The 27,103-nt window shown below is 37.9% G+C and overlaps 2 protein-coding genes across 2 annotated transcripts; both read right to left on the bottom strand.

The window, feature by feature from the left end:
- Positions 1 to 1,704: 1,704 nt before the first annotated feature.
- On the bottom strand, positions 1,705 to 10,494 carry HEB1 (ARM repeat superfamily protein). Its single transcript, XM_077377689.1, has 5 exons — positions 9,317 to 10,494; positions 7,245 to 7,709; positions 6,005 to 7,075; positions 3,291 to 3,477; positions 1,705 to 3,025 (listed from the first exon to the last, which is right to left on the bottom strand). The coding sequence occupies exons 1-5, from the start codon at positions 10,400 to 10,402 to the stop codon at positions 2,058 to 2,060; spliced, it is 3,777 nt and encodes a 1,258-aa protein (XP_077233804.1). The 5' UTR covers positions 10,403 to 10,494; the 3' UTR covers positions 1,705 to 2,057.
- Positions 10,495 to 21,821: 11,327 nt separating this feature from the next.
- On the bottom strand, positions 21,822 to 24,140 carry CYCD5;1 (cyclin d5;1). Its single transcript, XM_077377335.1, has 5 exons — positions 23,662 to 24,140; positions 23,489 to 23,575; positions 23,112 to 23,403; positions 22,808 to 22,941; positions 21,822 to 22,705 (listed from the first exon to the last, which is right to left on the bottom strand). Exons 1-5 carry the CDS (start codon positions 23,917 to 23,919, stop codon positions 22,493 to 22,495), a joined length of 984 nt encoding a protein of 327 aa, XP_077233450.1. The 5' UTR covers positions 23,920 to 24,140; the 3' UTR covers positions 21,822 to 22,492.
- Between the last annotated feature and the right edge of the window lie 2,963 nt (positions 24,141 to 27,103).

Below are 27,103 nucleotides of genomic sequence, written 5' to 3'. Positions count from 1 at the left end.
TTAGTACTTTTTTAGATAAGAATAATATTTATAGCTAAAGAAGATTAATGTAAATAATCTCTGCCCGTTTGGATTGCAGAAATTTTTTGGCACATCATATATGTAATACACATGTTTGGTTATATGGACCATTGATTTTATGGATCATCACAGGTTAAAAAGATGAAGAGTTCAAATTATCATTGGGTTAAAGACGTCTTAAAGGAGAGGGATTTGATAGGGCAAGAGCGAGAAGATAAGGGGCCGTTTGGATACGTGGATTTTAGAATCCAGGTTTTTAGTTTGAAAATAGTGTAGAAGAGGGTCCATGATGTTGTCCTGACAGAGTTTCTTGGATTTGAAGTGAGAAATTCAGGTTTTAAAAATCTCTCATGTATCCTGAGATTTCTAAAACCTGGAAATATGGGAGGATCTACTACTCTCTTGCTGACGGAAAGAAGGGCGAGAAGTCAAAAATGAGTAAAAAACGACGGTTGATCAGCTTCTTCTCTTGTCTCTTAGCTACAATTTTCAAGAAATCCAGGATACTAAAATCCGCATATCCAAACGGCTCCTCAGTGTAGGCTAGAAAACAAGGGAAAAAAGGGTAACAAAATCACTTTTTTTCTTCTCTGTTTTCCAGCCCGGCCATCTCGATCTCAGGAAAAATTCCAAGGTCCAAAAGGTTTATAATTTTCTTAGGAAATAGCAAAAAAAATCAATTTTTTAAAAAAAATCTATGAAAAATGAGTTAACAAAATTCTAAAAAATTCCACCTCCATGGAAAAAATTGCTAATAAAATTTTCCTGGCACCCAAACGACCCCTTGGACTCGAAAGATTGTTTCCAAATTTTTTTTTATGAAAATACAGAACACTTGCATTTCTGGAAGTGATATATTCACCCTTTTTTACTTGGGACAGCCCCCTAGTGTAAAAGAGTAGTAGGGTGGGTGTAAAATTATGTGCCCCATTCCATCAAAACATGAGATGTAAATTAGTGGCCCACCCTATGAATGGGCTTGGGTGGGGATGAGGCAAAATGGTAAGCCCCAACTGATAAATAAGTTTGAGTGGACTTGGTGGGACCCACCCTATCAAAACTTGGTGTAAAATGATGGGTCACACCCTATGCATGGATTTAGTTTGAGATGGTGGGTCTACCCTATCGAAACATGTGATGTAAAATGATAGGCCCTGCTGTGAAAAAAGAACCATGTGATGTAAAATGGTGGGCCCCACCCATGCTCTACATGGCTGTAAGATGGACAATTGGACATCACCTGATCAAAACGAAAAGGTTATCAAGTGAATTGAACGAATGACGATGAGAAAGAAACATGGTTAGTATATTTTATAGATTTCTTGATTAAATTACAATGTTTTTATAATTTTAGATGGATATAATATATACTAAATAATTACTAGAAATGCTCTTCGCGGCGTGGGTATTAGGGTACAACTCGGCTCGGGTTCAAACTGAATTTTTGGCAGGTTGGGTTGAATTTTTTCAGGTTAGGTTGGGTTGCGGGTTGGGATTGGGATTTTATAACCCGACTGAATCAGGTAGGGTCGGGTTGGGGTATCGGGCAACCCGACCATTTTCTAACTTTCTACATTTATGCACTGAATTTCCGACTTTCTATAAAAAGATTTTGGTCAATCTACATTTATGCACCTAATTTTTTACTCTATATTGGATCCATTAGTGTCTTAAATTGATGAATTATATAACATCAGTGCATATTTTTTGAGGAAAAATACTGGCAAAGTATAAGTGGGGCCAACATATTTAGATGGTCTAAACACGATCAATATGGAAATCGGGTCGGGTTGGCCTCAACCCGACCCAATCCGACCTGAGTTGCACCCCTAGTTGGTATGCATTACAGCCAGCCAATTATACAAGACTTAATGCAGTGAAGCAAATGGAGATTTCTCAGCTTGCAAAATTTATAAAATTTGTGCCCTCCCACCACCATCTTTTCAACTTCATATAGTTTTCCTGACCAATTTCTTGCATCCCAAAATCTCCACATTCAGTTACTTTCCAAATCTCTTCATGGGAACCCATCATCTTCACATATCAACCATTCCAACAGATTCAAGCAATCTCTTGACACACTCTAGCTTCTGCCTACCATCCTCGCTGATCTCTGGATCTTTAGTGCTTTGTTCCACTTGAAGGTAGATCTCTTGCAAAGAAGAAAGAATCATCTCAAGTTCTTCACAATGCTCATAGTCGCACCCCATCAACTTCTCACACACAAAATGCACTAGTGCTAGAACCAATCCGAAGTCCTCACGTTCCATCCCAAATGTTGCACCACTCAAAAGAATGAAACCAAAGGCATCAAGTATTATTGGTTTCCCTTTCTTAAGATAGAGAACCACCATTTCCATAAGCTTCTTGAACACAGACAACACCTCTGTCACAAGGTCGTTCTCAGTCTGCTCGTCATGTCTGAGTTCACTCAGTTCACAGACCTCCGTCATACTCAAAACCACAAGCCATGCTGGAATATCGAGCTTACTATTATAAGGCAAGCTCGGAGAGCCACTTTCTTGTGTTGCCTTGATCCAAACGTGGCTAGAGCCCAATGCCAGTATAAGATCGGGAAGCCATGGTTTCAGAACTGCAACAAGATATCCGGCATGTCTTGAACCCAGATGTGATTCAATAGAAGCGACTAGATTGAGAATGTCGTTGGCAAGATATGAGATTTCTGCTGGCGGCGGCAAAGAGTCACTCAAATCCGTGAGGACTAGATTGAGTAACTTGGCTGCGTAACTGATGGAGCTCTTCAAACACATAAAAGTTTCTTTGAAATCTCCTTCATTGGACAATGAATTGTAGTCTTCTTTTTTTTCAAGGGCTGAGATGATATAATGCATGAATGCTGATGTGAACTGTAAGGCCCTCGCTTGATTGTCGTGAACAAGTCCCACGCTGGTGGCATCAACAACGAACTTGAGAACCGTCGTGACCATTTTCACTATATTTGATATCCTCTTTAATTCAGGGATATCGGGTTTTATTTCAGTCCCTACATACATTCAAGAATAGAATTAGTTTGCTCGTGTATTGGCAGAAATATGGGTACGAAGTAGTATCACCAATGTTTAAAGCTTATGAATTGTATGGCATATCCTTTTGAAACTTGTTCTGGCATAAATAAGGGAACAAATGCCTTTTTCTTTTGAAACTTAGAGGCATTTCAAAAGTATTGGAAAATCAAAGGTAATTCTCATTAATAGGTAGCAATTTCATTTATTCCTTTAGATTGAGTAGTTTATCAGTTCAAAATGTACCTCCGTCAGTGGTGTTGGGGATGTCTTCTAGGCCTTCTCTTCGCCTGGATCTCCGCCGTGCAGCCATTTTAATTTCTCCTTGCTTAAGCTCGGAAGTTGAATGACCGGATTTCCCAGGATCACTGGCACAAAGGAGCTTCTTTGTACAATTGAGTAGATAATTCAAAGAATGATCCAATGCCGTTTGCTGAAAGGACAACAATAATCAGGATTGGCGTGAGGAATGTAAAAAATAAGGGAAATTAGCAACAAACTAATTCTTTATACAGAACATAATCTATATGCAAAAGCAACAAAGAATAAGCTGCGCATGAATTAGCTCTAGTATCAAAGTGGCAAGGCAATTAATGAATTAATAAAAGAGAGGGAATAAAATGGAACAACAGGCAGGGAGCTCAAGAAAGGATCATCCAAACCCAAACCTCAAAGGAAAGAAGGCCCAGAAGGAAAAAGCCAGGAGAAAGGAGAAAAGAGTACATCCATTTCAACCAAGTCGGCTAAGCCTCAAGATTATGGGCCCGACACTGCCTATACAATATTCATAACTAATTAATGCCAGCACATTTTCCAGTGCCATTTTTCCAATCCAACTCCTAAACTTCACAGAAGCAAAACCTAACAAGACTTCAGTTACTCAAAGCTTCTCATTGTCAATGTCGATAGAGAACTCAAACCAAGGTATGAACAAGAAAAGAAGCAGTAATCATCTTTACAACAGAGGTTATTTGAAAGGCTCTTCCTTTTCTCAACATATCGACTGATAAACACGGTATGTATCACCCTAACAAGAAAAATCCATGATAGCTAATTCGAAGAGAGTGACATCTCTTTGAACATTATAGTTGGGCCTTCAAAGTATCATATTCTGTCGGACATGATAAGTTGGGCCTTCAAAGTATCCAGATATTATGGTATCTCTTCCATAAGACTTGCAATTTGAAGAAACAACCACCACAGCATCAATATGTAGCATGGTATACCTACCCCTTGTTTCAATCGCAATGGAGTGATTACAAAGGAGTTTCCTGACAAATCAGTAAAACTATAAACAAAGTAAGCGAGGACAAACCGCTGAATTCCACATATACGGGTGCAGCCTTGCCCTTGTTTGAAGGCAGGCCAGACAATTTTGTCTTCCAACTTGGACAAATGATAGAGTGACCCTGCCCTCGTTTGATGCAAACCTTTCCAGTACTTCAATCTCTACCCAATCCCAGTGATGAACGTACATTAAAACCCTGAACTGTTAGATCTTAGTAGGATTACAGTGGGAAGACTAGAACTTAAAAGATTCTTAGTTCTTACACAGTAAGAATAATGAATTGAATAGATGCAAGAAATTAAAATATTCCCAGGAATTAACAGCATGAACTTCAAGAACAACAAAGCTGATAAGATTGATTCTTGTTTGTTCAGGGAGTTTAAGCTTTCCAGTTTTTCCATATAGACAATGAATGAAGATATATATTTTTTAAAGGTAACGAAATTTATTAATATATCATATAAAATATACAAAAAGGGACAAGATATCCCCGTTATACATGTTGACCCCAAAGTTCCATTAAACTGGGGGTAATTTGTAGAGAATACTTACAAATACAACTAGCACAACAAATACAAGCCATAATAGCATATCAAAGAAGCATCATTCCTTACAAATTTAATAGTCATTGCTGACCAAATTAGTCATTAGGATGGTTTGACTTTTAGGCAAATAAGAGACCATATAGAATCAAACAAGAGAAAAAAAAAAATACGGCCAGCTGTTTTAAGCAAGAATCAGACAAGCAAACAATAAGTGCGATGTTTAGGAAAAAGAAAAAGAAAAAGAAATGCACCAATTGCAAGGAAAATGAAAAAAAGAATAAGAAAAAGAAGAGAAGACTAAATTGGGGAAATGCGCTTCCCACCTTCCGGGAGCGTTTCCGGTAACTTTGGTATGGACTATTGAAATGGTTCAAAGGGGTAGGAAAATATGGGTAGGTTGTTGAAAATGAAAGTGAAGGTATTCCGTATCTAGGAATGATGTGTTGGATGTCTACGAAATATCTCCGAGAGAGGAAAGAAAGCAAGATAGCGAGAGGGGAAAAGGAGTTGTTCACAATCAAGACAGAGAATAAAAAAGATGGAGAATGAAGCACAAGAAAGGAAAAACCGAAAATGAAAGGGGATAGAGGGACAGCTTATAGTAATTAGCGAATCTAAGTGCGTATTCTATCTTTGTCACTTTGTTTATGTACTTATTAACACTGGGGAAATTACTCCTAGTGATTGGTATAGAAGCTCTTTAGGAAGAGCTTCACTTAGTTATAGGAAATCCAGTAGCCCTTGGTGTGAATCTAAGGACTTCAAGATGGTAAGATGGCCTAAAGAGAAGAATAATATTGTGAGGATCAAAAGAAATATTAAGAGAAACATGGAGTACAAAATTGCAAGTTCATACTTCTCGATATATAACAAATATTAGGACAGCACAATAGCTAAGTTGTCCGTAATGAGTGAAGAATGACTATCATATCCCTGATGAATCAAGAATGACTGTCATACCCCGCTTCCTATAAGAAGGGCAGAAGTTGTAGAACTGTCTATATTACAAGAAAATATACAGAAAAGGGTCAGATAGCACTATGGGTAGATTTCAGTTTCCAACAGATCGAACAATATAAACGCCAAGCATGAATGAAAATAAATTTCAAATCAGTAATATAACTTACCCCCAACGACGGCCCTGTGGAGTGAAGATCATTACTCTTTTCATCACTCAGGTCAGTTATGTCAATATTTTCAAGACACGTGTGCAAAGAAAGTGCTGTGTATGCCAAAACTGGTGATGTATCCAAGGATTCCCAATGCCAGCACTGTTGGATAGTTACCCAAGAAATGGCCTTCAACGAGTAGAAAGCCAGTTCTAATACTGGAGAATTTAACACTGCATTCCGAGTGTCTTCATATTTAAGCAAGTCTTTTATCTGCCACGCTGCTGCCGCAGCGAGAACATAATCATCCTCTGCATTGGCCATGCCGGAATTTAACAATCTTTTTCCAACATGATTCAACTTCTTCGAGGTTTTCACGGGCAACTTAACCTTTTTCTTCTTTCTACGTAGCACGTCCTGCTTGGGCATTTCAGAACCAAATTTGATATGGAGCCTAGAAGAAGCCATTTGCAAAAGATTTGTTAAGGCTTCAAATAAGTCATCAAACCTACCATAAGACATCATTAACTTGTGAGCGGCCCTTACTTCTTCTTGTCCTTCCACATTTTCAGATAAACCACCACATTTCAAGATTAGACCCATACATTGTTCAAGAAGCTCAGAGACATTATCTTGTGAAATGATGGAGGCAACGCTTAAAATTGAAGTTCGGGCACGCACAGTTGATGCGGCAGTAAACATGCATTTCAGTTTTTCACCAGAAAACAACTCATTAAGGGTTTCCTTGCAAGATATTTCACTCAACATACTTTGGCAGAGGTTGACAGCAGCGATGATAAAACCATCAATCTGATCAGGATTTAAACCACTAGGTGACAGGGCTAAACCAATAAAGACTCTGACAAGTTCCACGTGAGAGTTCAAAGATGACCCTTCTGATATAGCAAATTCACAAAACCTTGCCCCGGCAATAGGAGACCTTCTTATAAGTGCAACACAACGACTACATGCCTCTTTCAGAGTGACTTTTGAAGGGAAGTATGATGGTATCAGCAGCCTAGTGATTTTCTGTGCAACAAGTGGGTGATCACTTGCAAGGGAAGATAATAAAGCATCTAACCCAACAACCTGAAAGATAAATTGATCAAGCTCTGTAAGGAACAAAAGTTATTCGAAACAAAAAAATAGTAGAAATCAAAACTGGACTAGTTTGTGTCAAGAAATCTTTCAAAAACAGGTATCAGGCCTCACAAATCAGCAACAGCTAATAAATACATACTTCATAAAGTACCTATACCTTATTAAACTGGAAAGATCGAATATCTCGTATAGCTAGAAGGAGATCGGTAACAGCCACTCGTACTGAAAGTACAGTATCCAGGAGCATGTGTTGCAATCTTGGAAGAAGCACTTTCAGTATTTCATGAGTTTGTGGATTGTCAAGCAAATATATAATGCCATTCAATGTTGAGAGCCTGACCACATTGCACAAATCGTGTGACATATCATCAACAACTTTTGTTAATATCTTGGTAATTGTTGAAGAAGGAATCACTTCCCAAAATAGACGAAGAATACGGCAAGAACCCTCCACAGCAACGACCCTCACATCGGGGCACTCGTCTGCAAGCAACCTCTCCAATAAAAAGAATTGTCTATTAAGCAATGCATCTTTAATATCTTTTGTAGCATCTGGGTCTTCAAGAGGGAACATATCTAGAAGTAAATGCAACGCATTCTGACGAACATTTGAGTTTGCAACCTGACACCAATATAAAAATTGAAAGGAAGTTGTCTAAGTAAATTGATGCATAGTGAGTTACATATCCCAATAGGTAACAGCATACAATTTAGATAAATGTAAGTAAGCAAGCTTCAAGCTTATATGGAACTATAGCTCTGATGGCCAATTTAAAGTCAACAATTAGTGGTTAAACGAAAAAATTAGCCTTAACTATGACAAAAAAAAGCTGGAAAAAGAATTTTGCTGAGAGAATACTTCAAAGTTTAATCTAAAAGATCATAATCATATTCCAGAGAAAACACCCATACAGCACCCCTCATGGCTATTAAACAGACGTCTTGCTAAAAGAAGAATATGTATGCTATAAAGTGAAAACAACAAGGAGGATGAAACTATAAAGTAGAAAAGAACTTCGAATGGAAGGATAGAGTACAACCGTGCCTCCACAATTATTCTATTAAGATAACAAGGAGAATGAACCTACAAAGAAACACATGAGAACAAGGAGAATCTGTGAGATGATTGATCACGTGTTTTGTGGTTTTGTGGATGAAATCCCCCTGAGCATATCAATTGCAATTGGTCTTCCCAAATCAGATTGATTATGTGCTTAATGGAATGAAAGTAGTAAGTTATGTTAAACATAAGGCAAAGGAGTCTCATTGACTACTTATATGCTTTCACAATAGTTCACTCTCTCTTTTGCATCCCTAAGCATCATGGTATCTGAGGCTCTAAAAGGCAAATATTTCTATTTGCATTCAACACTACCAATAGCCAAGTAGAACTGCAGGGTTTTTTTTTTAACATTTGTGTTCAACTCTACTACTAATAAGTAATAACCAAGTAGGAAATCGAGTCACAAGTCGAGTCACGGGTTGACAACTATGCTAATAACCAAGTAGTACTGTTATTTTTTGTAAGGAAATGGATGGAGACCTCTTCTACAAGGATTGTTTTTTATTCTTGAGCACAAACATTGGTTTCTTTATTCATTTTTGAGCTCACGCCTCTGGCAATGTGTTTCATTTTTTTCATGTACAACCAGATTTCTGGAATCTCCATCTTTGATCTTGATTTCAAGCTGTTTGTGGAGGGAGACCTCTACCTTATGGGCTATTTTTTAACACCCCATCCGCACCCCTGTATCGACATTGTTCTATCGTCCTACTTGTATTTACAGGTAGGAATTTATTTTCTTTTACCAAAAATGGCGTGTGCAGAAGAGGGAAGGGCGGTCTGCTATCTTTATTGCTTATTCCTAGCTAGGATTCCCCGCCGGTCAAAGGAGACCAAGACGGTCAAAGGACAAAGGACAAAGGCAAAGACAATGAGAACAAACGATAGAGACTACAAGAAAAGGAAATACAACCAGGGAGCGAGAGAATAAAAAAGAGGTAGAGATTCTATAGGATGCCACATTGGAATACTAGCGTGGCTTGCAGCAACAATTTCCAGATGTTCGACTGTGAGTACAAGGTTGTTTTGACGGAGAAGGGAAATTATACGAATGAGTTTGGACCTGCTGAATAGCACTTTTCACGCAGTGTTTCTCCCTATATAGGTTCTTTTTAACAATTTACTTGCTCACAAAGAAAACGAAAAAAACAAGGAGAAAAAAATACCTGCAACGACCGGAATAGTACAGGCTCAGCAAGGCGAAATAGAAGCTTTTCAACACCATTAGTCGTCCGTTGATTGATAAATCCTCCTAAAACCCTCCTTATCGAAGCAGCAAGCGAGCTCGAGCTCCCATGGATTGCACCCTCAATCAAACTCTGCAAAAACTCCTTCTCAATTTCATCACGCAACGACCCCTCAGCAACCTTCCACGCCCGAAAAAGAACGTCCGCATACGCCTCCAACATTCCCTTCCTCCCAAATGGAATCTGAGACCGAATCATCGCTAAGGCTTCCTTCACAAGCTGAAGATTCAATCCAAACAAAAACGCTAAGAACTTCCTTCCTTCCTCAGTCTTCAAATACAAAGGCGTGATCACACAACGCACAAGCAAAAGCTTCAGATCCTCAATACTATCATCATTAAAATCAAACAAACATAACGCCTCACGGAGAGCATAAACCCTATGAACATCAACCTTTTTCCGTAATGTCAGCGATTTCGAGAGCAAAAACGGAAGAGACTGAGAAATTAGGGTTTCTCTCTCAGGCAATTGATCTTTCCACCACTCCTCACACAATCCTGCAATATCAGACTGTAGAATCTGATCTGATTCATAGAGAATAAGTGTATCGTGCAAAGCTTGAACAGAAGGCAAAAGATTTATAGGAGAAAAGGGTTTTTTAGGGTGAGAGATGCAAAGATGCATAATAAAAGTGTAAATCTGGAGATTTTTTAACAAAACTTGCCTTTTTGAGTCGTGGATTTTAGGGTTTGAACCTTCTCCATCTTTCGAATCTTCGATTTTTTTTCTGTTTCTGGACGATTTTCTTAACCTTTTTGTTGGGGGCGAATTAGGAGATTTTGAGGTGTCATTACTAAGATTCGGTTGCTTGAAAGAATCAATAGATTTAGAGATGGAAATGTGGAGAGCTGAAGGGAGAGATGTAGAGAGATTTGAGGAGGGAGTGATGTTAAAAATTAGGGTTTTGAGTGTGGATTTACCAGATTTGGGGTCGATTTTTGTTGCAGAGAGGAGGAATTCTTCTGCAGAGATTTGGAGAGATGAACGGAGGTTTTTCTCCATCATGGGGTTTTTCTTTTGTCTGTTTTTGGATTTCTAGGGTTTTCTTTTTCGAGTTTTGAAAGAGGTTAGATTTCAAAAGAGCACCATGGCGCTAACTGAGATTATCAGATTATTGGTATCATGACGAGAATCCCCTTTATAAAATCCCTAAATTACGAAAATGACAGTAGTTTGAGTTTGGGGAGATGATCTTTTCGCCCCCTTGTAGGATAATACGCCACCTGGTAACGTGATTTGACGTCAAAAAGCGTTAGTCTGCCGACAATTCAGAATACCAGGGGGGCGCATTTCGTACGGGGGGCGAAAAACATTTGCCTTGAGTTTGGTGGGTGGGCCCAAGAAATGGAGATGATGATATGGTAGCCGTCAGATCGATGGTCTACAATTAAACGATTGAAGTGATTCAAATCCAAAGCCTTCGTCCCTCAAATAAGGGCACTTTGGCCTATTTGGATTGCTTGATTTTTTATTTTATTTTTAATTTTTGGACAAGAAATAACTTTTCTAGAATTTCTTGTTTTTCTATTCTTTAATTACGTGTTACGGATATAAAAAAGTAACTTTGAACTACTACAGCTCAAGTTTTATCTAGGGAGACCTTCAATTTATAATGATATCCCTAAAACGAGTAGGGGTGTTAACGGATCCACCTATGTCACAGTCACGTCCACTCAAAATCCTTATCGGTCGGATCGGATTCGGATTGTTCTTCGGATCCTACTTTCCACCGGAAAAAAAAACGAAGTAAAAACTTCTGTGAGAAATATTTTTCTACAATTCAAAAGGGGATTAAGCTGAGTTCTTGGGCTTAGCTTTCGCATCATTTATTTTTTGTTCTACTTTTGCCAAGTAAGAAATTTTTTTAATATACATCCTACAAGTTCTCGAAATCTCACGTAGTTCAAATTAGGGCTGCAACAGGGTCGGGTTGGGTTTGGTTTTTCAAAACCCTAGCCCAACCCTGGATCCCATTATCTCGGCCCTGACCCGCCCTGACCCTGAGTCAGGGCTGGAAAACCTCAACCCATTACCCGCCCTACAGGGTATTGTGCTGGCTCTGGCCTGCCCTGATTGGGTAGGGCCGGGCCGGGCCGGCCCTAATTGACCCTTGTGCAAATACTTGTTAAGAGTGCCAAAAAAAAAAGCAACCACTTATCATATTGAATAAAATGATCAATAAACAGAGAGAGGGAACAAAATAAGACAATATGAATTCAACAACATGACGGGCAACAGAGACAATTAATAATAATAATCTAAAGAAACATCAATCCAAGATAATAGAAAACATTAGCAAAAGAAACATGCACTGATGGTTCAATTCTATAATAGAAAACTCAGGGTTGGGCTGGGTCAGGGTACCCGAGGCATTAACCCAAAACCCGCCCGACCTGAGTCAGCGTCTAAAAAAATAAACCCTGACCCGCCCTCAGGGTTAGAAAATCCAGCCCTGACCCTGTTCGGCCTCAGGGCGGGTCAGGGCTGACAGGGCCAAACTTGCACCCCTAGTTCAAATCTTAGTCGAGATAGAGAAATTCGACATCAACTGATAAATTATTATTATTATTAGAACCCAGAATTATCTAAGAACCCTGGCAGGTGCCTACAATTTTATTAATGATGAAGAAAAATAGTAGATGAGGAGGACATGAACCTTGCATAAAAAAGTCAATAGAGAATTAAACTCATAGACTTAACTCTAAAACTGACTTAAGCCAAGAATATCACATCTTGATTCTCCTCCAGTTCCTACTAATTATCGATTCTACTAATACATGCAACATTAGCTAGGGAATCCACAACTTTGGTCCCCTCTCTGTATTGTATTGATGAGAAAAAGGTTAACTCTATGCATGGGATTAGATTTTCAATATCTTTAATGAACCATGAACGAGATCCTTTGTTAGAGTAATTAGGTCAAGCAAGAGTTTGCTTGAAGCATTACACCCAAGGTATCTAATTTGGAATACCAAGTTTGTTGCCTCCAGCCCCTATATATATTAGATACACTAGGGTTTTAATAGGTTAGTGGGCTCTAGCCCAAATAGGCCCACTACACCAGTCCATTATCTTATTGGGCTTATATTAGAACATACATGGGTTATATTATATACCCAACAATCTCCTCCTATGTTCTACATATAGCACAAATCTAATAGATAGATAGTGTAATGTTCAAAACAAAATATTGAATCATCCACATCACCTTATGGTCTATATCATAAAAGATCTGTAATCCAACTGAAAACATGAATCCTTTTATGACAAACCAAGAGTTTTAGATATACAACAAGTTAAACTCAACCAAAAGGTAGTTTCACATATAAGTGAACCCCACTGATCTTAGATGAATTCATTCATGGGGTATGATTCTCATTGAGATCCAAAATAAAGTTCCACAAAAAAGTAAACTCTATGCATACTGAAATGCAAGCATAGTCTTTATGACTTTAGAAGATTTACTCATCAAGTAAGTCATCTTCATCAAAGTCCAAATCAAGACAAGCTCCTCATTTTTCGCCAATCCCTGTGAATTACCAAATATGAATTTCATGAAAATGAATTCAATCATTTGTGTAAAACACTAAAGTATCTAGTTCTACCTGAAGAAGAACTTAGTACAATTTCATAATTCACGAAAGTATCTAGTTCTACCAGAAGAAGAACTTAGTACAATTCAAAATGGCTGAAAAAGTATCAGTATCACTCTCACCATAAGCATCATTGTCAAGTTTCAATAAAGAACAAAACCTAAACAGCTTCTTTTGCAAATAACCATTCCTGATTGTCAAGTTTCATTAAAGAACAAGACCAAATAGTTTCTTTTGCAAAGAATCATTTCATGTTTCTTTATGGAATGCTACAGTCATCTTATCCATATTTGAGTTAAGCTGTATCATCAAGTTTGGAATGTACAACCTTTCCCAAAAAGGACATGTCATCAAATGTGGAATAACACACAACAACTGTAAATATCATCGAAACATATCAAATGCCTATCTTGGCCAAAAGGGAGATTCGAAGATTCAAAATAACATGGATGTAGGTTAAGTCCTGTCTATACAGACTTCAACCCCATCTCCCCCACAATTTTGAATATTCGATCTTTGGTCAATCCCTTTTGTGAGAGCTTCGACCTATCATCCTTCGATTTCGTATCAATCAAAGTGATAATCCCGTGTTCTTAAGATAATTCAACATGTCATTTTTCAGCCTAAGATATCTCCTCTTACCATTAAAGAGTGAGTTCTTCACAACCATAGTTGTTGCTTGATTATCATAGAACACACTGAAGGAACTAATCATCAACCGGGTCAGTGGAATATCCATAACCATAATTAGATTCTTTATCTCTTTTACTTCATTTGCAACTGAAGTTAGAGCATAAAGTTCAAATTTGACTTCCACACAACAGCAGTAGATTTGTTGTCCCATAATTCTGATCCCCATGATTCATCAGAATATCCTTATAGGATAGGATGGCCACCATAACAAAGAGCATAATCTTGAGTACCCTTAAGGTATCTCATCAGCCTCGTAAGGGCATCCCAGTGCTCATGGCCAGGATTACTAGTGAAACGACTCAGTATGCCACATGTAAAGGCTATGTCTAGCCTAGTGCAACACAAAACATACATGAGACTACCAATCAGTTTAGAATAATCTAACTGACTCACACTGTCTCTTCTTAAGAGATCAGCTTCTTGGTATAATCAAAATGGTGTCTCAATCGGTTGGCACTCACTGCATCCTCAAAAGGAAAGTAGTTTTTCATATAATGGGCTTGGCTAAGGAAAATCTCTTGCCTGTGAAAACTTACTTTCATACCAAGAATGGTGTCAACAACACCCAAGTCTTTCATGTCGAAGTCTTTACCCATGATTAGTTTCACATTACTCACCACACAGAGAGATTGGAAACAATAATAAATATCTATATACAAGCAAATAATCATGACCTTATTCGACACAAAACGATAGTAAAGACATTTATCCGAGTAATTGATTAGAAACCCCAAGCTCTTTACTACCTTGTCAAATTTTTGATGCCACAATTTAGGTGCTTGTTTAAGACCATACAAAGATTTGTGTAACTTACAAACTTTGTTCTCGAAACCTTCAATGACAAACCCTTCAGGTTGGTTCATGTAGATTTTCTCTGACAGTTCTCCATTGAGAAAAGATGTCTTTACATCCATTTGATGCACAATAAAATGCTCAATAGATGCCAAGGCAAGAAGAATTCTTATCGTGGCCAAATGACAGACCGGTGAGAAGACATCAAGGTAGTCGATCCCACTCACTTGCGTATAGCCCTTAGCTACTAAACGTGCTTTATATCGAGCTATGGATCCGTCAGGATTAAGTTTCTTCTTCAATATCCACCTACAGCCCACAGTCTTAGCCCCTTTTGGCAAATCGACTAGCTGTGAAGTTAGATTTTTCAACAGAGAGCTCATTTCATCATCAATGGCATCTGCCCACAACAAAGAGTCCCTAGAGCTCATCGCTTCCTTATAGGATGATGGATCATTCTCTAAATGGTAGGTCACAAAGTCCTCACCAAAATATTTGGGTACTCTATCTCTTGTAGAAACTCTTACAGGAACTGAATTAGAAATCAGATTGAGACAAGTGTCAGAAGTAACTAGCTCAGACTCAACCGGCAATTCTGTAACCATCTCTGTATCGCCTGGTATGGTCAAACCCTGATCTCTGAGAAATTTATTCTCAAAGAAAACTACATCTCGAAATTCTATAACCATATTGGTTGATAGATCAAAAAACCGAGCAACAGCACTATCTTTTACACCTCCTAAATAAACACAAGTGTTTGTTCTAGTTCCCACTTTAGGTCTCCTAGGGCTGGTATCCTTACATAAGCAATACAGCCCCAAATCTTAAGAGTGTCATTTCTACAAGGATGCATATGCCATAACTCATACGGAGTGGAGGAGCATTTGGAGTTTGGCACTCTATTCATGATGTGATTTGTAGTCTCCTCCTCTATCACTCCTAAAGCTCTTAATTTTCAAGTTCAGTTGCAATTCAACTCGATTCTTGAAAACTTTTAAACTTATCAAAAGCTTCATCTTTTGATTTTAACAAAGAAATATGACAATATCTTGACATATCGTCTATAAATGTGATCAAATACTTCCGACCACCTCTAGTAGTGAAACTTTTAAAGTCACACAGGTCATAATGTATCAACTCAAGAAGTTGTGTGCTCCTAAAAACCTGACAAAAAGGTTTTCTAGTGATCTTAGTTTGAGCACAAACCGCACACCTGTCAAACTAAATTGACATATCTAATGGTAGATTATAAGTTTTAGTAAGTTGGACCATTATCTGATAGTTTACATGTCCCAATCGGTTGTGTAACAACTTAGGATCAACAAGTGGTGAACTAGCCGAACTAATAGTCTGGTTTGCTAAACTCAATCTATATATACCATTGATAAAGAAAGAACAGTCAAAATAATAAGAGTTAACAGTTAAAGTTACTCTACCACCCCAAAAAGATGAACACATGCTAGCATTGTCTAAAAGACTAAAATAAATTAAAGTCTTTTGAATAGCAGGAACTACTTTAACATTTTTAAAGTTAATATTTTTCCTGAAGAAATGACCAAGTTCGCAGTACCAGTGAGTTACCTCTGCCTCCGCTCCACTAGCCACTGTAACTGTCTCTTTCGCTGCAACAACATCAACTAAAAGTTTTTGGGAGTTGCAAATATGACATGTGGCTCCTGTATCTAACCACTAATATGAAGAAGTACTGGCCTTACCGTTGCCCAACATAGCAACAAAACCATGAGGCTCAGCCTTGCCCACCATCATATGAGCTTCATTCTGTGGTGTATCAGATTTAGACTTTTTAGGTAGCCTACAATTTGCCGCAAAGTGACCCAATTTTCCACAGTTGTGGCACTTGCTCTTCTTTTTCTGAAAGATAGTCTTTTTGGCCTCCAACTTGGGATTGTCACTTTTAAGTGACTTGGATTTCTTAGGAAATTTCTTGGGATTTGATACCGGTTAAGAGCAGAATGTCGCTGTCTAACCATCTCCAATGTTTTAAAAGAATGCCATTGAGATTCATCAACTTCTTCAAGCGTATAAGCAAAGATACTTAAAACGGTGTAAAAATAATTCAGATATTTTAGACCGAATTGAGTCTTTCGCTTCCAAGAATTAAAGTAGTTTGATCATCTCAAAGGAAATAGCATTCTTATCCATGGTATAATTTAGAGAAAAGTAAAACTTGGAAAGAGTGCACCTGATTAGCGAATCGTGAGAGCTGTAACGAACCGCGTGAACCGAATCCAAGACCCGAACCGCGAGAACCGCAACGAACCACGTGAACCGAATCCAAGACCTGAACCGCGAGAACCAACTCCAAGTCTAGCTCCAAGAATCCAAGCCGAATCCAAGAACCAAGTCAAAGTCGAGCTCCAAAATAAGGCCAAAGGTGCGCTCTACCAACTGGTTGTTCTCCCAAAGAGGATTCAACAAGCGTTGAAAGATATGCAAAGCCACAATCAAGAGCAGGCCACAAGCAGAGGATTCTTGGACAAGAGAGGAGAAATAAAGAAACGATTTCACTTGTGTGAAATTCACGCCCAAATCTCTTTATAGTTGAAGCCGGTGATGGGGATCCAAAGCGTAGAAGTTGAAGACGGCTTCTTCTTTTTGGGAGTTAAGAACGATGCCAAGAAGGAACCCTAAAATCGTGATTAATGCTTCAAGATTGTTAGAGTAATTAGGTCAAGCAAGAGTTTGCTTGAAGCATTACACCCAAGGTATCTAATTTGGAATACCAAGTTTGTTGCCTCCAGCCCCTATATATATTAGATACACTAGGGTTTTAATAGGTTAGTGGGCTCTAGCCCAAATAGGCCCACTACACCGGTCCATTATCTTATTGGGCTTATATTAGAACATACATGGTTATATTATATACACAACTTCCTTTAGCTTGAATAAGATCAAGGCTTAACTGTTAGATTCAATCGAAACTTTGGTAATGTTCGTGTCCTTGCAATATCTAAGCCCATCCAATAAAGCTCACATTCTGCCTGCATATTAGATCCCATATCACCTAGATTGATTACCCTTAGAAGATCCATCAATATTATGTTTGAGAAAAAAAGAATCTTTAGGCCTTTTCCACCATACCAGTTTTCATTTTAGAATAGAGACCCTAAAAACTCCAATGCCAATATCATGAAGAGCCGGAGATCATCGGAAACATGTGCATTGGTCATGTGTGATCGAAAAAGGTGGAGTCAGAACTAGGTTGATTCAATTGATATGCCAATAATAAATCATCAACAGCGTGTTTGAGAAACAAGACGAGGTGGAGATTGCTTTGTATCTTGATTTTCATAATAATGGTGAGGTCCATCCCAAGCCTCTTTATTAGACACGCGCAGAGAGAGAGAGAGAGAGAGAGAGAGAGAGAGATATGACAGTTTCTGAAATTGAGTTTTATGCCTTAGGTGAGGACCTATATAAGGCATCATGCAAAATATTGAAAGGAAAAGAGATGGAGCATGAGATTCTGTCTTGTGATTTTTAGGTGAGGACCTATATAAGGCATCCGGGCATTCGTTCGTTTTGCCCGGTAACCCTCTGAAACAGCTAGTTTGGTCTATTTGCTCTATAGAAAGGACTCTAAGCCCTCTAAACCATTAACAAACAATCTTAAGCCTTGTTTGAACTTAATATTGAGTGAGAAACACCCTTGTGCCCCTCTTGGAAGAATTTCTGAGGGATTGGACTTTAGGCTCAATTTGTATATCCTTTCTTGTGAAAATAATTTGTTTAATTGCCTTTGAAGGCACTATTTTTTTCTTTCTTTTACTTTACAATTGGCAAGTGTTTGAAGACGCGGAGCCATCTCCGTGGGTGAGTGTTCAGAGACGTAGAGCCATTGTTGTGGGCAAGTGGTGGACACACAATTTTGTGACAGTGGGATCTTCACCAAATTTAAGAAGATTGATTTCAATAAAAGCTATCAAGATTCTTGGTGGAGTGGATGTGGGTCCAGGTTTGGACCGAACCAGTATAAAACCTCCGGTGCACTCTGTTCTTTCTCTACTCTCTATATTTATTTGTGCACTTAGATTTTTATCTTGTTTGAAATGCTAAAGTTGTTCTTTTGGTTGAATTTGTTAGTTAAGTTTTTGAAAGGACAAAATTTTCTAAAACCCAATTCACCCTCCCTCTTGGGTTGCCACCATACCTGGGCCGTATATAGTTAGTTTTTCATAAGGTCACCCCCTCTCTTTACTCTTTACCGTCTTAGAAAATTGCATAAAAAATGAGAAGATAATGCATCAAAGTTATAAAGATGGAAAAGGATGTGTACTTGTAACTTTGTAAGCAATAGGATAGGAATTGCCCTTGTCAAATCATTTTTCCCACAAGTTATTTTTAGGAATGCTATGAGGATTGTGGTCTCTATGGTATGTTTTAAGTAAATATGAGTATTTCCCTTTTTCTTTATTTGGGTGGTGAGCTTAGATTACTTAGTTATTATGGGAAAAATCTAGAGTAGTGAACAATCTATCAGAACGGCAAAAAAAGATACCTATAACTCGATTATACAAATTTCAACCAAAGTGCAACTTGGTCTCACACCCTGAGGCCATGTTTGGATTGCAGAAATTTTCTGGAAAACTTTGGAAAGGAAAAATATTTCTAAACTTTCCTACTTTTTTTTCCTGACAAAAAAGGATAATTTGAACCAACAACTTTTATTTATAGGGACCCCCAATTTATGATGATATCCCTCAAAATTAACCATAGCTATATCATTTCCCTCCAAATCATGGAAAGAAAAAAAATTCTCCAAGATAAAATTTGGGGAGTGATATCTCCCCCCCCCCCCCCCCCCCCCCAAAAAAAAAAAAAAATACCCTTTAACAGAAATCGTTAACTTTTATGCTTTTGGAGTTAACTGTTGCTTTTCCACCCCTTCATAAAAGTTAATGAAAACTGTTAAAGGGGGGGGGTGGGGGGGGGGGGAGGGCGGGGATATCAATGCCCTAAATTTTATATCAGAAATGTTTTCTTGCAATCCAAAGAGGGTCAAACAGATCCTTAGTGAGAAAATCTCTCCTTCCAACGTGGACTCTAATCTTGACCATACACTTTGTGGGCCCCAACATTGATGAGCCACAATGCGAAGATTACATCGATCAGATGATCCTAACCATCTGATCATAGGACTCTTTGCATACCACAAAAAGGACATTTTATTGAAAGAAAAAAAAGGAAAAAAAAAAAGCTTGTCAAATTCCATGGATCTTCCAATTGGGTTTATATTGAGATGAGGCCCTACCAAATGAACAGCCTGGAACTCAGGCTAATTAGGGTCACTGATAGAGAGAAGAAAAGAAAGTATCCCAAACATAATACTTTTACCTTTTTTATGATGAAGACAGACAGATGATGTATGATAGTTTGTAAAATCGTTTTTGACCAAGTCAAACATCAAGTCAGGCAACCTTGAAGCCACAAATTTCATCCATACTGGTGTCAGATTATTCAAATGGAATCCTATTTTGCTCAAGTAATACCACCTTTTTCAGCTGATACAACAACACGAAATAAAAAGATTGCAGATGAATGACAGATGAAGGTACTGAATTGGGTTGTGCTAGCTTTGAACTTTGAATTGATTCAAGGGATATTATTGGGTGCAAGGTACCCATAGCCAGAGTTCACTGTGGATAAATCTGGTCACTGTCTGAAGAGTCCTATATGGTGGGTGATAGGGTTTTGCTACGGGTGTTTCACATTGGATCGTTTCCAAACTGCAAAGCATTTCTCAGTTGTTTTGAATACAGAATCAAGCTCTTTTCTATGTTGACTAAGCAGAGATTTATTAAGCAAAGGTGGGAAAATATTTAACATTTTTTAGGTTGACTAAGCAGAGATTTATTAAGCAAAGGTGGGAAAAGATGCAGCATTTTTTATGTTGACTAAGCAGAGATTTATTAAGCAAAGATGGAAAAAGATACAACAGGGGCAACAGCCCAACACAGTAGGGAGAAGAAAAGTAAAGAAACATTGTAGAATAGAAATGAGGCTCAAGCCCAAATGACACATTATTTGTTTGTAACCAGAGGCATCTTTCATCTAGCATTTTACCAAGTTCAGCTGGGGGAAATAAGAACACTTTACTTGCAGGAAATCCCATTGTTCCAATCGGCAATTATGTTGCCTCCACTGAATATATGAGATTTTCCAATCAAAAGGCAGAAGAAATCAAAATCTAAGGAGCTTGTATTTTTTTATCAAAAAGTTGAAGAATCACTGTGTCTAATGTTGCTGTCAATAAAGCTTTCTAATTTTAATCTTAGTTTCGGTAGAGCCCTGTAAGGCAGACCACAGATGATTACAGGTGATAATGAACACTTGAACGAGACATAAAACCGTTTATATGTTTGCATTTCTGATGATTAGGTTAGGATTGTGACATTTGGTGTTTACATTTATGACCCACAAAGGATGTTGTATGGTAGACTGATTTCCCTCATTGCCCAACTAGTCAATGGTTTTAGGATACTGATTCTGATAAACAATCAAAAGCCTAATGGTGGTTTTAAAGACTAACCAAACTCACCAAGATCTGGATAGGAGTAATTATAAGTTCACGGAGAAGTAGAAGGATTAGTTTATAGAGCTTTGATTAATTAAGAATTGAAATACAGTCTTCTATGTCAACATAAGAGTCACTATCTGACGGATAGAATTCTTACTTTTGTAGAGAAGTAAATACATTGGTTTATTAAAGGGTAATGATTAAACTAATTGAGCTTTGCAATGCAGTCTTCCTACAGTTCAAACACGCATTTGCATCCACTTCGGTGTTCTATAACACAGAAGTTTCACAAAAGATGGACCAAATGGAAGAGGATTAAAACTCTCAAATTTCTGAATGTGAGCTTCAATAAAAGATAACCCATTAGCCAAATTCCTTTTCCTGCTTTCTCCTGTTACACTTTGGTGAGTTCTCCAACCAAATGATGATTCTACATATATGTTAAGTGTGCAGCGAACCAAAACCATTGATTTATCAAATGATGATACATTGAGGCTGCAATGAGGTATTTTTACTGTTATTAACACAAAAATTCGATTCGCTTCTATGTTTTCTGTAACTACAAAAGTTTCACAAAAGATCCGAGTGAATGGAAGAGGATTAAAACATTCACATTTCTGGATGTGAGCTCCAACAAAAGACGACCCCATTAGCCAAATTCCTTTGTGCAATACAACTTAGATAAAGATTCACCTCATCATATTCATAAACAATTTCCTCTGATTCCACAAAAAATGTTTGGCTTTTTTATCCCTACACAGTAACATAACAGTAAAAGCACCCCCTCCCCCCCCCCAAAAAAAATAAACATTCTCAACATTAAAACAAATCCAACCCCATTCCCCTTTACATACTTTTTTGATGGCCAGAATGCAACACGAGTGCATCAAATCAAACCAACACCCCCACACTGCTTTCAGCCTTTTGAAAGACATAGGAAGCATCCCATGCCACCCCCATTCAAAGGTGGGGATCTTGCAAGAGGAATATTAATAATGCAGAAAGGACCCAACCCACACCTAGTTTTCCCTACCAAACTCTACAGATATCAGAAAGAAATACAATGAAATGAATAATTGGGTAAGTTTTCATGAATGACATGGACTATGAACCAAAAGGATTACTTGAATAATTATTAACAAACAGTCTCCAATGGCCTATTGGGCTCACCTCCACCTTGTAGCTTTTGGACTCCAGTCAGCTTCTCACTGTAGGCTAAAGTTTCTAGCTTTCTCTTTCTTTTTTTCCCTTTTCTCTTTCTTGGTTGTGTCCCTTCAACACACAAACCAATTTGCAACTGTACCCTCAAAATCTCAAACCCAAATACTTTTCTGGATTTTGGAAAATGGAACCCTCAATCAACAACAAATCATATCCTCTGAGTGCTAGGTAACACTCATTAGACCAATAATCCAATTGGAAAATCAAATGATCTCCAGCAAAGAGCTTAAGATCTGTTATGGGTTTTATTTAATGAATTCACTTCTCGCCGGATACACAACAGTCAACATTGCAATCCTTCAATGCTATCCTTCTCCTCTTACTGCCTAAAGAGGGCAAAGAGGTACCATCAAGAACATCAACAGAGCTTGAATGAGTTGAAGATAAATCTTGGTGAATCGAAATCTTGGGTATTTTTAATTTTCCATTCTCTAACTCCCTCATCAGATTATAGCAAGAGAACACATGATCCTGAGAGAAAAATAAACAGAGAACAGATTGAATTGTGATCAATTTTTATTTTTTATTTTTTATGTCTTTGTCCAAATACAAACTAGGGGGAAAATGACTCACATTTTCTAAAGATCCACAAGATGAGATTCTGCCCATCTTAAAGTCCACAGATTTCTTTGTTAATCTCCGATCAGACGCCACCAGAACTGCAGCCGCAGCTATTACAGACGGACGATGATCCATTAAGTTCATCACTGTATTGAGAAAACAACATACAAAGATACTGATTAAAACATCACCATCGAATCAAGAAAAATATCAAAACAATGTTAATTTGTCCTAACAGATGAAGATACTGACTAAAACATCCCCATAAAATCATGAAAAATCTCATATAAAGCAATGCTAATTTATTCTAATTTACCTTCTGTAGTGGCCAATATGATTTCTACAGCACTTGACAGTAAGTTCTTCGGCCTAGACTCATCGCTAAACTTCGAAATGAAATAATTTAAATAGAGAAATGGGGTTATAGATTTCATCCTCCATTCCAATACATTCAGCACCATAAGCTCCATTCTCTGAATCACCTTGTTTTCAAAATCATATTCTTCAACACGAAAATCTGACAGTAATGGAACTATACATTCCTCCATCTTTGCTGCTAATGATAAACAAGCAATAGATAGCAATCTAATCCCCCAATATCTCCCATTCTGCAAACATAAATAACAAAAAACCAATCAAAATAAAAATAAAAAAACTATTTTCCCATTTGTAAGAATAAAATCATTCACTTACATCAATGGATCGTTGTGAAAGGAACCGATCAAAATAGGTAACAGACAGATAAGCAGTTTGGTAACCAAACCCAAAAAACGCCCTCATCTGATTCAAAACAGAGAAAATATCAATCTAACATACAACAAACAAACATTAAAAACACAAAAAATCAGAAAAGAATAAAAACCCACTTTGAGAATCCATCGAACAGCATCCAAACGAGCACATTTCAACCAGTTATCATCATTACTCAAATCTTCAGAAGACCCATAACTTTTTATTTCAAAACTAGTCTCTTTCAAAACCAACATTTCTATATACTCATCTTCCATCTCAGAAATAAACATATCAGTCTTATATTCTTCTTCTTCTTCTTCTTCATCCAAACAAGTTTCATTTTCTTTACAAAGAAGGCTTGAGAGAGAGACAGAATAATCAGAGTCCTCCATTTTTCAACATCTAGACTTATAAAACTAAAGAGAAAAATCCACCATTTTTGTAGACCAGATGAGCGCTTTTGATGGTTGTGATGCCAAATTTAGCGGCGAAAATGGGTAGAGGGAGATAGTGTTTTTAGCAGTTACACAGACACTCTTATGAAATCTAACAAAATGGGGGGCGAGATTTGGGTCTTTTTTAGAGGCGTGGAGAGAGAGGGGTTTAAGTTTTATGAACGGGCGTGGAGTTACAGCTCACCGTTACCATAACAGCCCTTTAACCTGGAATGGAAGTTAGGTAAATTGTTAGGGGTATTTTAGTCAAGATAAAAATGATATTGGCACTACCATGTTTTAATACTAGCACAAGCTCAGCTTGTCGTTTATGTCTTGAATGGGGTATTTTAGTCAAGGCAGATGATACTGGCACTACCATGTTTTAATAGTTGCACAAACTTAGCTTGTGTTTTATATTTAACAGATTTTTTTAATGGTAAAAGACAAAAGGAGTTGGTGCAATTATCAAAATAAAGGTGGTGCCAATATTAGTAGCCTTTAGTCAATACTCGGGAAATGTTATCAGCACTAAGTATTTTGATGATCGCACTCTTCACTTTATTAAAAGTACGGTATGGCCCGCACTATAGGATGATCCAAACTTTCCACTAGATGGGCCACAGCCTAGGTAATCATTTTTCGGGCACAACCTATTTAGGCTGTAGCCCATCTAATGGACGGTTTGGACTATCCTATGGTGTGGGCCATACCGTACTTTTAATAAAGTGTGGAGTGCGATCAACAAAATACAATAGTGCTGATAACATTTCCCTACTCAATATAGGCATAATTAATAAGAAAAATAGTACCACGACGTCACTTAGAGGACGTAGGGATCAAGTTCAATCCCAGCTTAACTATAAAAAAATGGCAATTAATTGCATTAATTGCAGCGCGGCCCCATTTTGGGTCCCACATTTTGAATTAAAAATTTAAACGAAATGCGAAAATAAATATGTTTAAAAAAATTTCTTCTTCTTCACAACAGCAAGCCACCGGTGTTTTGGTAGATACACTAGGCAGGCTTATATGTTACTGAGGTATGATAAAAATGAAGTGGGCCCGCTCTTGAATTGCCAAAGGCCAAAAATCTTCTATGGTTGGGGGATACTAGTTAGGTTGATCAGTGTGTTTCCAATACATAATTCCTCTGTTTTATCTAGGGGTGCAACTTGGCCCGGGCCCAACCCGAACCCAACTGGTTTAGCCCGATTTCAGCTTGGGTTGGGTTGGCTTTCGGGTTGGGAAAAGCAAACTTGATTTAATTCAGGGTTGGATAAGAGTTGAGACTTGGGCAACCCAAACCAGCCCAAACATGACCTGTCTCCCTAATTTTATTGTGACTCGAATCCAACCCGGTCTGAATGTGAATCCAATATCTGTTTGTTTGTTTGTTTGCCATGGGCCAACCTGAACCCAATCGAACCCGCTGGATCAAATATCAAGGGTGGCACCTTGAATACGTGCAGTAACCATATAAAAGCTCTCCAACTAGTAGCTTATTGTTTGTGGAATGATAATTTCCACCCTCTGATGGATAAAATCCCCCACTTTAACGCTATTCCTTAAGTTTTAAGGGCAAAGAAAAACGTTAAAGGAGGGGAATTTATCCTCGAGCAATGAACCATTCTCATAGAAACCGTTAAGAGGGGGGGGGGGAATAGAGCAAAGGAAAAAAAATATATAACCTTTTTTTTGGGGATAATTTTTCAGAAAAAGCCATGGTCTATGTGGCCTACTGCTGGACAATTTGAACACTGTCCTCTAGTCAATATGGCACTAGAGTAGTCCAACAGTGAAAGGAAGCCCTTTGGTCACTGCATAACATTATGCTTTCCAGTGGCATGTATCTTTCATGGGAAGAAGACAATCACCCATAATAGAATTTGCATTTTTGTTGAGGCACCAATGCCGTTAAGGGAATTGCTTTCTACCCACAAATTAAGTGTGTGGCTACGTTATAAATTTTAACCTCCACATGAAGAATGAATGCATTCGTAAATTGGGGCGCAACTCGGGTAGATTTTGGGAAATTTGGGTTTAGCTTTTACCATAAAACTAGTTGCAGGCGTTGCACGGGAACGAAAAACAAAGAATCAAACTGTTATTTGTGTTCTTATTGTTGCAATCAAAACTGCAATCTATCTTTAATCAAGCCTAAACTAGGTGGAAATAATTAATACATATTAAAAGATATCTATGACAAAAGTTTGATATTTTAGTAATTAAAAAATGGGCGTATTTGGGGTGGGTTATGTTGATAAACTTTAGGCCATGGTTTTTTTCCTAAATAGTTAGATAGGGTTTGTTGATGCTGAGATCTAGATTGAGGCCTAATCGACTCTCCCAGTACAAGGGGTTAGCAACCTAGGCACATGAATGTATCGTCAGAATTCAACCCGAAGTTTGAACTCTGGCCTTCCGATGCTTTAGTCATTAGCAGACGAAGGCTAAGCACTCAAAAGGCTCAGCAAAAGCTATGAGAGGTTTCAGAATCCGTACTTTTGAGACTTAGTTCCCTTTTTATAGAGTGAGAGTTCTGGAGAGCTTGAAAAAGTTGCCTATTGAAGGTTCTTCCCTGATTGGTTGAGTTTCCTTTCCGAATTGTTTTAGTTTCTTGTAATCTTGGGTTCCCAAATTTATCTCTAGCGGATGTGCTTTTAGGCTGTAACTTTAGGGTTTCTGGGGCTCCTGTACGACCTGCAAAGTTACCCTTTTTATCCCTGGTGCGCCTTGGCTTGTCTTTGCCCCCATATTTACCATTGATTGGACGGTGATTTTTACCCCTAACAGGCTTGCAATTTTTTAAAAAATGGGTAGAGGGGCATGAGGGAAATGTGGCTAAAAAATATTGGGCAGGGGTACATTCAAAATAAGTAAAAGATTATAGCTATTTATTCGATATTTTAATTCAAAATGTTTTGTAGTGCTTCATTAAGGGGGTATTTGGACATACTAAATTTGCTTTTGGTGAGAGCTTCAAATTCATGTAGTGATTAAAAATTTAAAAGTTTAAAAAGAAATATGTTTTATCGTTGTTTGGATGACATCTTGTAATTTGTAAGAATGGGCTTATTACTTTATTATTTTGTACCAAATAAATACTTCAAGTTCCTAAAATAACAGAGTAAATTTGATT

This window comes from Tasmannia lanceolata, unplaced genomic scaffold, assembly GCF_043159265.1.
Source record: "Tasmannia lanceolata isolate RefF3 unplaced genomic scaffold, GAP_Taslan_0.1 ptg000004l, whole genome shotgun sequence".
NCBI classification, from domain to species: domain Eukaryota; kingdom Viridiplantae; phylum Streptophyta; class Magnoliopsida; order Canellales; family Winteraceae; genus Tasmannia; species Tasmannia lanceolata.
This window is presented reverse-complemented; position numbering and strand designations above follow the sequence as displayed.